Source organism: Penicillium macrosclerotiorum, assembly GCF_028827735.1.
Source record: "Penicillium macrosclerotiorum strain IBT 26536 chromosome Unknown utg000012l_segment0_segment0, whole genome shotgun sequence".
NCBI classification, from domain to species: domain Eukaryota; kingdom Fungi; phylum Ascomycota; class Eurotiomycetes; order Eurotiales; family Aspergillaceae; genus Penicillium; species Penicillium macrosclerotiorum.
In genome coordinates this window covers 61,729-75,345 of record NW_026643091.1, presented here as the reverse complement: position 1 = coordinate 75,345, position 13,617 = coordinate 61,729, and the positions used below count along the sequence as shown (strand labels likewise).

At 54.9% G+C, this 13,617-nt stretch overlaps 2 protein-coding genes across 2 annotated transcripts; both read left to right on the top strand.

Annotated features, from left to right (window-relative positions):
* Positions 1-226: 226 nt before the first annotated feature.
* N7462_011414 (HAD family hydrolase) lies at positions 227-1,191 on the top strand (the record flags this gene model as incomplete). The annotated part of the gene is made up of 3 exons (XM_057083128.1): positions 227-329; positions 426-447; positions 507-1,191. 3 exons carry the CDS (start codon positions 227-229, stop codon positions 1,189-1,191), a joined length of 810 nt encoding a protein of 269 aa, XP_056927867.1.
* A 9,952-nt stretch (positions 1,192-11,143) lies between these two features.
* On the top strand, positions 11,144-13,406 carry N7462_011413 (homeobox domain-containing protein; the record flags this gene model as incomplete). Its single annotated transcript, XM_057083127.1, has 3 exons — positions 11,144-11,476; positions 11,582-12,913; positions 12,975-13,406. 3 exons carry the CDS (start codon positions 11,144-11,146, stop codon positions 13,404-13,406), a joined length of 2,097 nt encoding a protein of 698 aa, XP_056927866.1.
* Between the last annotated feature and the right edge of the window lie 211 nt (positions 13,407-13,617).

The window sequence follows — 13,617 nt, the reverse complement described above, 5'->3', positions numbered from 1 at the left end:
TCGACTACGCGATTTGGTAGGGCAACCGCCTCGCGGGGAATCATGAAGCTTCACTCGACTCGACTCTCGTTTTCTCTCTTTTTTGCAGCCACTTCGATGCCTATAGACATTTAGATTTCGCATTTCCATTTCCTACGCCTCATATTTCCCCATCGCACTCCAACCTCCTCGTCACGGCTTCTATCACTCGGACATTCTATATCCCCGCTTCAACCCCTCCCCCACCATGTCCTCGGCCACGACAGGAACCTTCTCTGCGCCTGCGCAAGTCCACACCTTCGATGGAGTTCTTTCGGACTTTGATGGCACAATTGTTGACTCTACAGCTGGTATGGGGACCCAAGCACAGCACATTCTACAAGAGCTGTGCATCTCAGCATTGCGATATAACGACTGACTCATTTTCTACTCCTTCCACCCAACAGCAATTGTGAAGCACTGGCACCAGTGAGTGACTCACCAGCCCCTCTACTCTGCGCAAAACCATGATACTAATCGGCGCTCAGAATTGGCGATGAGCTAGGCGTTGACCCTAAGACCATCCTGGCAACCTCTCACGGCCGCCGAAGCATCGACGTGATGCAACTATACGACAAGAGCAAGGCTAACTGGGATTGTATGTCCCTCTCCCTCCCTCCCCCCTACGTCCATTTTTCTCTTCCTTTTCGATATACACCCCCGCTAACCGCTCGTCTTCTTCCCCGTCTAGACGTGAGCTTCATCGAGGGTCGCATTCCTAAAGAATACGGGTCTGATGCCACTGAGATTCCCGGCGGCCGCGACCTGCTCTCCGCCCTGGAGACTGCCGGCGCACGCTGGGGCGTTGTCACATCGGGTACGCGGGCCTTGATCGACGGCTGGCTCGGCGTGCTGGGTCTTCCGCACCCAGCGATGCTGGTCGTCGCGGAGGATGTGGAGCTCGGCAAGCCTGACCCGAGATGCTACCTCTTGGGGCGGAAGAAGCTGGACCTAGAGGCTTCTACATCTCTGCTTGTGCTAGAAGACGCGCCGTCAGGAATCCGTGCCGGCAAGGCGGCTGGGTTCAAGGTACTGGCGCTCACGACGACACACTCGGTCGAGCAGCTCCAGGCGGCAGGAGCAGACTGGATCGTCGAGGACCTGCGCAGCGTGTCTGTCAAGGGCGTTGTCGGGGGCCAAGTGCAGATTGAGATGCGAAATGTCCTTCAATAGAGGCGCAATTTCGGGGGAGTTTCTCGACTCGGTGGACTGTGGGTTCTGGTCTCCAGATGCTGGGTGTGTTGCCCCATAGTTTGCCTCCGACTCTTTGGCCCTTTCTTTTTACCAGCTCTTCCGGTCGGCTGGCCGGCCTAGTGGACTGCAGGGATCAGAATCGTGCGTGTGCAGGTTGTACGTTCGGATGGTTAGGGCGAGTTGCACTGCATTTTTGCGGCCGCCGCGCGAAAGCGATAGGCTAGAAAGTTGCTTTTGGATATAAAAACGTGCGCACAGGTGGTACAAGTTTGCGGACCTGCGGACATGCAGACCTGAGAGTTTACTACTGGCACGTCATGTTTTGGGCTTATGCATCATTCTTCGCCCCTAGTCCACCTGGACTCGAAACCTTTGTAAACCCTATGCAACTGGTAAAGAGCAGTATAGGGATAATCAAAATACAAAGCATATTAGATTTCATTCTGAGTGCGTCTTGAATAGAAGTTTGTTCTTACTCGACAGTGACGACTGGCCTAAGTACGCTACCTTGTCTATACGAGGCCTACTGATTCGATACCGATGGTGCCGAAAGGGCCCATCCGGGTGTAAGACTCGCAGGCCTGGGGATTTCAGTTCTATCTGATGTATACTCCGCGAGGGTTACAGTTCTCGCGCCCTTCACAAATCGGGAGGCCGAGCCCTCCAATGTCTGTGATTGCCAGGGCTCGATTTACTCGCAGAAGATCCACATCCCCGCCACGGGAAGAGAATCGGGGCAGATAATTGGGAGCATGTTGATCGGGATGCAGGACTACGAGAGGGGAGCTCTTACCCGTGAGGGCAAGAGCCGCGATTTTCAATCGACGGCATTGGACAGAGGCTGAATGCAACACCGTGCAGGATTGCTGTAAGGGCCATCCTGACAGCAGACCAGTCTCATGGACCAGGATGGATGAGCCGATGGCGAATCCGGATGAAGCTCGGGCAGGGTGTCCCGATCGATCTAGAGCCCGAAGAAAAGAAAGCAGACACCGAGGGCGTATGTGTGTGTGTGTGTGTGTGTGTGTGTGTGTGTGTGCAGCGGAGGCGGCGGGGTTTGAAACGCCATCGCCATGCACCGTCCTTGCAGGGATCGAGACATACTAGGGCCGGTCCGGGTATAGAGGCGAGAGGAAGCGTGAGACAAAGAGAGAGGCCTGTCTCGCCAGTGCAGCTTGGCAAATCCACCCGAAGTCAACCAGTATTCATCATGCCGATTCGCCTGGGCTTGCGTCCTGCGAACGACAGTTCATGCAGGTTTGGCCCGTGGTGCAACCAGGTCCAAATGGCAATGGCCAGAGCAGAGATCCTTCCAACCTGGAAGATTGAGATCTGGACCTTGATGGTCTCGGTGCTGCGCGGGCAGCGAGCTTCTACCGAAAGGGAAGGGAAGAGACAGGTATCACAAAGCGCTGCGTCGGGAATCCCCGGGGGTGCAAGGTCCAGCTGCAACTCTCACAGGCGAACACTCACGAGGGTTATTAGCCCCGGCTAACAAAGCGTATTGTCCGGCGGCCATTCGCTGGCTCCGGAAAAGCTTGTAAAAGTACAGGTCCTGCCGATGCGCGGTACAGAAACAAACAATCCTCCTCTCCACCCTCCCTCTTGGGGCGATCAGCCCGGGAGAAAAGAAGCGTAGAGCGTGTTCAGATGTTTGGTATAGGCGGAACAGAAGGACGGAGTTTCCCGAATGGTTTTGGTGCAGGCGGTCCGGTGGGAGAAGGATCATGCAAGGGGGCGTCATTTTGCATCCTACGCACGGGACGTGAGGAAGCCAAAAAGAAAGAGAGGCGCCAGAGAGCTTCGTTGTAACGCAAGACTGCCGAATATCGCCGCAGGAGGATACAGAAACGTTCGAGTACGAGGGTTGTGTCGATCAAGGCAACGATGTTTCTTGATTTTAGTTTTTGCTTTGCCCCGGATTTTGCTTGCGCAACACAAACACAATTGCACGATGCCTATCAAATCAAGTCCTGTCCCTTCCTCTTAGACAACCTACGAGATGGCGAATCTGGCGGTTATGCAGGATCATCACGTACATGAGTGAGCAGGTTTCTTTGTTTTTCCCGTACCTCGCCCTCTGACTATGGACGAGAGAGGGTCGTACGGAGCACAGATCCTTTGATTCCGATCTCAACCACAACATCGGGACGCAACGAATCGAACGGCAGGACGGCGACAGGATCCTTGATCCTGCGGACTGGCCCGATTGCATGGACTGGCTCTTGGCGCTCTGATCATCTGGACGCATCGAGGCGAATGCTACTGCCACTGCTACTGCCAGGGCCAGGACTCTCTCAATGGACTGAATTAGGGTGGTCCACAGCCCCTCCTCTGTGACCCCTCTCTTGACAAATACCGGGTCACCCATTGACCCCCCCAAACATTTGACCGCAAGCTCCTGCCCATGCATGCATAGATCACGCACCGCCACAGGCTATTTGTTTTTTCAGAGCGTGCCACATGAAAGAAGGGAGGGGGCCACGGGATGCTGAGCCAGGCTGTCTGATCCCTTTTGGACCGGACCTATCACATTAGACGGGGGGAGTGACTAGTGCTCTGGGGTTCGTCGAAAGGGGGTATTCAAGAAGGCAGCAGCCATTAAACAGGGCTTCAGCCTCAGCAGTCAGCCACAGTCTATAAGTTCTTTTTTTTTTCCATATCCCTCAGTTGGAGCTATTGAAGCCGAAAACCCCGACTCCGCTCTTGCAAGCCGAAAGGGGGAATGGGGAGAAGGACGAAAATCAAGGCAGACAAGAGTCCGGACTCGACAGCCGGGGTGATTGGCGTTGCACGTCCATGACACCATCCTAGGGGGTTGGAGCTTGAGAAGCGGGGACTCGAGGAGGATCGGAGGTGGATATCGGTGTGACACGCGCGGTCGATCTGAGGATCCCCCAAGTTTTTGCCAAGACGCGTCTCTCACGCCCGACGGACGCCTGAGACATGGTGATCCCAGGACTAAAGGGGGTGGAAAGGGGAGAGAGACCGTGCTGTGGAGAGAGGGAGAGAGCCTTGGTAGCCATGAGGATGTACAGGAATCCCCCGACTCTGGAAATGACGGAGATTGCCCCCGAGAGCTCTGCACATACAGGACGTCTTCCGAACCAGCGGCTGCCGTCACACCTTGTCGTCGATCAGGGCGAAAGCCGGCAAGGTCGGGGAATTTTCTGGGTTGTTGATCATCTTGGTTTCTTTTGGGACTGTGCTTTCTCCTTTTGCCGAGCACATACATTCCATACAGTCTGTACAGAGTATGGATGGGAAACGAACGGTACGAGGTATGGCCGTACGATGGTTGAATCGTCCATACAGGGAATGGGTATTGTATCGAGGGCCAGAGTTGGATGAGGGAGATGCCGTTCCACCACAACGGTTCCCTCCAGATCCAATCAATAGTCGGATGGGGCGAAGGGATCCGTGCGGTGCAGATCACAAGAGGAAGAAGAAGAAGAAGCGCTGTCAAATGTCGATCGTTTTTGAGTTTTGAGAGTGGGCGGTCTGGCACATGGTTTGGCCCCCTTTCCTCCGTCAGGTGATTAGGGTTGCCAGGCTCTAGATTACGACTCCGACCTCGGCCAGCTGGAAGAACGGGACATGTTCTCACACGGGGTACTCGAGAATTCAAGATTTCGAGATTTGGAGGCATCGAGTGGATTCATGGGCGCATTCGAAAGAATAGTCCTATTCGAGATGCACAGGTAGATCTCCTTGTCTATGCTTCATGTACATCCCCCAAGATCCTCAGTCTCCGCAGGATGATCTTCTCAGACAAGGCTCATTTCCATTAGAGATGACGGAGATGACGGAGATCTGTATCACGGACCCATCGCACTACGACCCGGGCTATGCACGCCATAACATCCCTGACCATCCCATCCCGGGTGTAGTCCGGACGCCGTCTCGGCCCCGAGATCTATAGCATCGATAATGTCGATAGTATCGATGGATCGCCCCTCCCCTCCTCCCATCTCTTATTACTCCGAGCTTCCGAAGATGTTGTACAGTCTCTAGAAGGAATGACGATCAGAACACGATCTTCCCCCCCCCCCCCCCCAAGGCCCCAAGAGTGGATAGAAAAGAAAGAAAAGAGTAAAAGCAAGCACACGGGCCAATCTCAAATTGGCCCGGAAAACTTCAATTTATCAGAGGAGAATCTGATACAATAGTTCGACGGAGCTACCCCACGCCTCAAACAGTAGTCGGCCTTGGTCAAGGAGAATATTCACAGTCGTGTGGCACAGTTATGGGCCTTGTCCCTCCTCTCATCTCCTCTTGTTGTTTTTCGCCCTTCTCTTCGTATATTCCGTGAATCTAGAAGTGGAGACTTCACTAAAATCCAGGCATAGCTCTCAACAAGCAGTCTCCCCTAAGGTGATCATCATCAAAGCCCCTTGTTATCTCAAATACTTTTGCTTGACGGGAAGCTCGCAGCCACAAATGTAATAGACGCCATGGATAGGCCCCTGCTGCACGTGAAATCATTCTTCCCTGTCTATCACGAGCCACATCCAGTAGAAGCCGAGACTCAATCTGGGATCGCGGCACTTTCGTCCACGACATGCGGCCAGCCGAGTGGGAACCAGCCCCTGTTCGGGCCCAGGTAAGGTTTGCCGCAGAAGAATGCCACGTTGTCGACGGGGTCCTTGTCGTGGTAGCGGATCCCGTGTTTTGTCTTCTGGAGCTTTAGGTTTGTTACATTTACTTGGTAGCCTGGTACCATTGGATAGAGTCGGCAGGCATCTCACGAGGCTGAGCCCAATGTTGGAAGAGCAGCGACCCACTCAACCGACAATCCCCCTCCCCTGCGGTGATCCTGGAGTCCTTGGTTTCCGGGGAGGAGATAGGAAGAGATAGGAACTTAATTCTGGGTGTGCTCGCCATATTTCCGGGAGAACGTGCCCACCTGACTGGATCATCGAACCGATCAGTAGGGCGCGGACAAGCGTCGGGATGTTCGAAGTAGATCCCGGAAGCCGGATTGAGTAGGTTGTGCTGTAGATCATATCTGAGCGGAGATTGGGGGGGGTAGCGGGGGGTGCAAAGAGGAGAATAGGTCAGTGGAAATGGGTTCTGAAAATGGGTCACTGGAGCAGGGAAGAAACGTGGTGGTGCCACAGTAGTTCCCTTCGATTGGGGCCCCAGTCTATGTTTTCGAGACAATAGAGTTTCTCCCCGATAAGTAGTTCACAGCACGAGGACCAGACTATTCAGAAAGCACGATCCCAGTACCGTACCTGGGAGATGGGACTTGGGGATAAGCTAAGCCGGTTGTAGATGAGAAGGGGAGGCGACAAAAGAGGATGTCGCACGATGGGATCAGAGTTTGAGGAGCATATCCGGAATTCGACCGAAGCTATCTTTTAGGCTTCACATTTGCAAGGGGATTTTTCTGTACAACGGTTTCCTGTCAATGGGGTGATGATAGGAGATGGGCTTGGTGGCGGGCTGGAAGTGTCGGAGTGGGCGGTCTCCGGGTAAAAGAAACTACCAAAAAAAAAGGAAAACAAATTGAAAGAAAAAGAAACACATCTAAACTGGGTTTCAGGAACCGTTGAAGAGCAGGTCCGGGATTGGCTGAACGGCATGGCCGGTGTGCATTACGTAGTCTGTAGTTTGCATAGGTCGGTAGGTCGGTATACTACACCTCGTGAGAGATAGCATCAAAAAAGAGCGAGGAGCGGCAGTTTCGAGAGCGTTGCAGTGGTCGAATTTGTTTTTCCCTTCCAAATGCTCTGCACAATGCTAGGAAGCACAGCGTCATGTCATTTTCACCCACAGCCTCACCCCCTCCCCCCTTTCCTCCGGAGGTCGGGAAGCTATGAGCTTGGCCGGGGGCTGCAGGTGGACTGCAGGAGGACCGCGTTACGAACCAGCGATCAAGAAGGGAGGGGAAGGGAGGGGAAGGGAGGGAGAGGAGTGTGGTGAGCCACTGAGTGTGGGCACCGTGATTGGCGGTGCAGGAAGCCTCTTGATCCCCGACGTTTAGCGCCGTCATGACCAGGGCCAACCAGAGTGCCGGGAATCGGATGATGAGGCGAGGCAGATCACACAATGAAGCCGGGGAGCCGGGGACCTGGAGGAGCCGGAAAGGCTGGAGGGCCCGCCACTCGAGGGGGAGGGGGAGGGAGGGGGGGGGGAGAAACCAAGGGGCGATGGAGAAAACCCGGCGTAGCATGTCCCATGCAAGCAGGAAGCAAGACCAGGACCAGCAAAACAAAGCTCGGCAGATCAGTGAGGATCGACGGGATCGGTCGACTATTGATGTTTAGCTGGGCTTGGCGTGCTGCTGCCATTGACCCTCACTAGCATCCTTTCACGTTAGCGGGGACGAAAGGGGGGAGGAGGAGGGTCGGGCTTGTTCTGATCGGACGTCGGACAAATGGCGGGCCAGCGTGCTTCAGGTCTCAATAGTGCGAATGGTGAGGGACCTCCGGACGTGAAGCGGCCGATTACGGGCGACCTCCTCCTGCGATGAGGTCTGATATCATGTGAGCCTTTCGAGGCCATCGAGAGGTCCGGGGAGCGATCGCCTGAACCAGAGCCTTGGGTTGTCTGCTGTAGGGGTCTCAATGGTTGTCCATGGTGCTCGATGCATGGATATACCCTGCTTAGCTCTCGCGGTCCCTCGGTGGCTCTTCTTCACTCCTTTCATCCCTGTTTTCCTGGTCGGGCAGAGGGGGGGGGGCCACGACCAGGACTGGTGGCTTGCGGACGCCATGCAGGTTGGATCACCCGTGACAGATGGACAGGGGATCCACGGCGTTGGAAACTTTGGGGGAAGAAGAGGACCCACTGAGGACAGAGGGAGGGCCAGCGATACTCCGTCAACGAAGTGGTTCTTCTGGGAGCTGGGAGGGGCAACATTTTTTTTTATTTCCGAGTGCACACACCAGAGGAGGTGGTGAGGTATACGACATTGTTTGCCCACGCGGTGATTGCTGTGTCTCCGCCTTCTTTCTCTTCAGCTCAGCCCGCGTCAGTGATCCTCCCAAACGGCCGCAATCGAATTGTTTTCAGAAAACAAAATAGAACCAAAAAATGAAGAGAAAAAATAAAATAAAAATAAAAATAAAAACAAACAGGAAATAGAAAAGGGAAAGGGACAGGCAAATAAGAAAATTAAGAAAATAGCCAGGATAGCCATGATAGGTGCAGTCCCGTCGTCGACCGCAGAGCAGACTGGACGTCCGACTCCACGGGCCACCGGGCTGGGATCAGACATGGCGCTAATGCAGGAACTGCTTTGGGGCGGAGTACAGGGAGATACGGGGTGGGGTACGGGCCAGCGTGTACCGTCGAGGTATTGGGGTGTCCGGCAGGTACTGCAGGTATTGGATGTATTCGTATTGGGGATACACGCGGAGACCCGGCCCACGCCTCTGACGGAGGAGAGCGAACAATCCCGAGTATACGATATCCGCGAGGACGGCTCATGACGCAGAGCACTGCACGTTGTATATCGAAGATCGCGGCGGAGAGACTCGAAGTTTTTCAAACTCGCCGAGTGTGACACTCGTCGATGCACCAGAAAGACAGTCCTGCAGTCATGCACCATCCGGAATAGGGCATCTGAGAGATCGGGCGATTGTTCGAGTCTCCGGTCTCGACTCCGCATGTTGTTCAGGTGGGAGGACCCGAGATGTGATCTGGAGAGAAAGTACTTTTGGCCAGGGACCAGACGGGACAGGAACCCGGGTGACACCCGTGGAACGAGCCCGAGTTCAACCGTGGATCCGGCCTTTGTTTATCTGCCCCGTCATTGGAGCATACCACAATATCTACATGTGATTCTGAGAAGGGAGAGCGTCTACAGAGTCGAAAAGAGAGAGAGAGAGAGAGAGAGAGAGAGAGAGAGAAGGGAAGATCGAAGTATAAGACCGAGGACTCTGTCATTGACTCGGAAAAGTGTGCCATACGAGTCGAAGTGACAATAGGCGAATGTCGATACACTTCGATCGGGAAACCCAGAAAACCCCAACCTATCCGATTTGACAGCGTCGGATATAGGATCTTGAGCTCATAAATTTTTCAAAAGAACTCTTCCACTCGCCCGTTTCTACAATCCCAGAAAAGAAGAAAAAAAATAAGTACAAGATTTTGTATAAAAAAAAGAAGAAAAAAAGAAAAACCTATGTATACACACATCATAGTGGAGCCCCAAACCTCAAACAGCGGTTGATCGGGACCCGCGGTGATGATTGGTGCCAGCGATCCAATTGGGTCTGGCAGGTCGATCCAATTTGCTTAGGGCTCGCGGAGAGACCCCGAATAGCCCACTCGGCGCCCCACGGCTTTACTCGGGGAGGAAGGAGCGCAAGTCATGACAAGACGCAGAGATTGGAGGGAAGAAGAAGCAGAAGCAGTAGAAGCATACTCCTGGGGAAGAGAGCTGGGTAGTCCGTATAGCAGGGAGAGTTGGATCGCAAGGCCTGGCGGGCATCACTTCCGGGGCTCCTCTTCCGTGACACCCCGGGCCCAACAACCGTCCCTCCCTTTCCCCTGGTTGGCCCGCGCAGCCCATGCAATCCCCCTTCTCATGGGCCTGCACAACCCAGGCGGGATCGGAATTGGGTTCTGGACCCGATGCACAGTGTGACCTGACGCAGCAGCCCAAAAGCTGCCCAGTCGTGAGCTTCCCTTCCGAGCAGTCCTGCAGCGTGCAATCCCAGCAGGGCCGCCACCCCCTAGAACCGCGCGGGCGGTAGCGCGACTCCACGGATGAGGCCGAGTGGGGAGGGGGATATTTTCAGCCCGTTCGAGGGAGTCAAGGCCCCATCCTGGTGCTGCGGCACGACATCTACGTATGTGATCCCAAACGGGGAATGGTAGACGATCTGGGTCCCTCTTCAGTCTCTCGCGGTGATCCCTCGTCCAAGTTGTCGGGTACGGGGTGCTCTGTCCGGGATCGATGATATTGTATGGATATAGTTCTGGAAAGCATGATATGACGGTAGGAGGAGAGGAGGATAGCATGACTGGATGCGAGTACGATACGGGCACACCTGAGAATGAGTGCTGCCGACGGTCGGCCTGAGCGCACGGCAGCACCAGATCGATTTGGCTCGCCCAGGTACTGTACCTGACCGTCTCTCGACCGGACTGGGACGGTCAGGTCCCCGAGTGACGAGCAGGTACAGGTGACCTGTGCAGGGCCGGTGCTTCAGGTGGGCAGAGCTGGTCACCGGTACCAGGTCCCGCACTGGTCCTCGAAGATCGAGGGAACTGACTGTCGAACTGCGGTACAGAGATTACGTCGATACCGAACACGATACCCGGTACCTGGTACCTGAGGCCCCGTACCATACGAGCCTGCCCCCTTACCCGCGCTGCAAGAAACAGCAGCCCCAAACTGCAAAAAGACCAAAAAGACCGAAAAAGACCCAGAAAGACCCAAACCCCAAGAGACTCAAACCCCCCCCCAAACCCGATCGCGCCTCCTCCACTTGCTTTTCCACTGGCGCGCCTTCGTCTCCTCTTCTCCTCCCTCACAACCTCCGCTTTCTTTTACTCTCCTTTAATCAGCCTACATTCGCTTTTCTTTTTCTTTTCTTTTTGGGATTTTCGTCATTTTTTTCGGTTTTTATTTGGCTTCCTACTTCTGGCTCTGCTTTCCCCTCCGTCTCTCCTTAATTGGGTATATGTCCAGTCGCTGTTGCTTTTTCCTCGACCTTCACTCCTTCGACGCTCCCCCATCACCCTCCACTCTATGATATAGTCACCCTCCCTCAGTCCTGGCTCTCCCTCGTGCTACGACGGTCTTTCCTTGAGCTCATCTCATCCTCGCTTCTTTCTTCCCTTCCATATCCCATTCCATTCCTTCTCCTCCAACTCCTCCTCCTCCTCCTCCCCTCACTCTCCCTCGCGGTCCCACTCGCGCCAGATACCCTATTCTCTCCTTTCTCTCCTCGCCGCCCTCTCGTCCGCAACCATGAGCTATATTCACCCTTCATGGAACTATGCCGCCCATGCCGGTCTCCCAATGGATCATGCCATGGCCTACGACCCGTCCATGGTGCCGCCGCCGATGATGCATCACCCCATTGATGGCTATCTGTACCCCCATCCGTCCATGGAGATGATTGACTACTACCACCAACCCATCATGGACTATGACGAATACACAGAGAACCTGTCACGACCCCGTTTGACGAAAGAGCAAGTCGAGACCCTCGAGACCCAGTTCCAGGCCCATCCCAAACCCAGCAGCAATGTCAAGCGGCAATTGGCGGCGCAAACCAATTTGAGTCTCCCTCGTGTTGCGGTATGTCAATTTCCTCCCACCCCCCCCCCCCTTCTCCTTCTCGTCTTTTTCCTCTTCTTTCCTTCCTCCGAGGACACCCCGAGGGACTAATGGATCGCATCGCAGAACTGGTTCCAAAACCGACGGGCCAAGGCCAAACAACAGAAACGTCAGGAGGAATTCGAGAAGATGCAGAAGGCAAAGGCAGAGGCTGAGGAGACCGCTCGCCGGAAGTCAGAGACTCTGGATCAGCTATCCGAGTCTCGGCAGTCGTCTACCGTTAAGGAAGAACCAGAGAGGTCTCCAACTCCCAAACAATCGACCTCTACAAACACGGAGATCAACACAAATACCATGCCCGCCACATCTACCCCCTCCGAACACAGCAAAGCCGATGCCAACGTCAACCAGAAACACCACAAGACCAAGAGTGAATCCGCCCGAGAGGCTACCTTCGCCTCCCTGCAAAGGGCGTTGAATGCGGCATGTGCCGCTCGAGACCGCTTCACCCGCCGAGGAAGCAAGCACGAGACGGCACATGAGGACGAGCCGATCTCGCCTTCCTCAATGGCTCCCCCGAGTTCCACCTTGAGAGGACCCGAGAGCAAGGGTCAGAAAGAGTACAGGGCCGCCTACGCTGACTGGTCAGAGCTCAAGGAGGAGCAAAACTCCTGGTCCCATGGTTCATCCGAGGCTGCCCAAGCTGTCTCCGATATCTCCGGCTCCTCGCACGCTTCTCAGTCTGAAGTGGAGGCGTTGTCGGGATCTCAATTTCCCCATACTGAGGAGTGGGCGGAGTCCTCGAAGGAAACGCCTTCAGCTCATGGTATGGGAACAGACGTTGGTCTTGGCTACGATAACATGCCGTTCGCAATGCCAATGCCAACGCCCGGTATCTCCGTCTCCCGCCGGGGGTCGTCTGGTGCCCTTGCCGCGTCCTTGGATGGAATTGGCATCCATACTGATGGGTCTACGTTGTCCAGTCGTGCCGGAGGATCGTCGTGGAAAGAGGCCGGGAAAGAGCTTGACCTTGCCGCCAGGCGAAAGCGTCCCCGTCCGGCCGCCATTGGTACTTCCAGCACCCGATCGCTTGCTGCATCCACCTCTATGTCCTCCCTCTCGCCCACAAGCCGCATGCCCAGCTCTGGTGCAGGTGCTGCGAACTCAATGAGACATTCGAAGTCCACTCAAAGTCTCAACACCCGGTATGCCGGTGTGCGAAAGGCTTCCGCTGCCCAGCGCTCCCCTCTGAATTTCACATTTGCCGAATCTGGATCCATGAAGTCTAGCAAGACAGACATGCTGCGGCCATCTGTCTCCTCAACCACCCTGGCACCGCCCACACCCTTGACCCCGCAAGACTTCCAGCATTTCATGCCTGCTTCGCCGACTGACAGCAACTACTGCCTCTCCGCACACTCCACCACTCAGTTTTTCCCTTCCTCTCAGCCAATGCAAGTTAATATTGCTTCGCCTCCAACGACCCCGCTCGACATCTACTCCCCCCTTCCCATACCAGGCTGTGGCTCCCCCCATGTCAGCTCCGGCACAGGTCACGACTTTCCCAGAGTACGTGAGCTGTGACCCAGTTCCCATGACTGCCCGGAGCTGGGCGGATGCTGGTTCGCTCTCCTCGCCCGAGTTCCCGCCCGGCCTTCAGGTGCCGCATTCGAGCACTGTATCCCCTATTGGATTCGAAGCTGCGGTTGAGCACCCTGGACAGGCATTTGGGATGGACCCGGTGTCCGGATCCCCATCTTTGATTTACTCGATTGAAGACACGGATTTGTCAGTCTCCGCTGATATGAACGAAAGGAAGCCTGCAGAGTTTATGATGCATGAATTTGCCGAGCATGATCCCTGCTTTGCTGCTCAACATCTGGGACCAATGCACAAGCACAAGGCCTATACCTTTGCGAATAACGCAGGTTCGGGCCATTACCCCTCCTGAGGAAGGAAGGCTCCCTATTTCGATAGACCTGAATGAGAAATGTGCCGCGATAAATACGCTTTTGTTGGTCTGGGACGAACTGCTATGCATCCTCTCGTCCCTCATACGAGTTTTTTTTTTTTTTTTTTTCCGTTTGGGATCTCTGTTGTTTCAAACCCCTGATTGCCCGCCCACGGGTGTGGCCTGTTCATTCCTCCCCCAACTCTCCCCA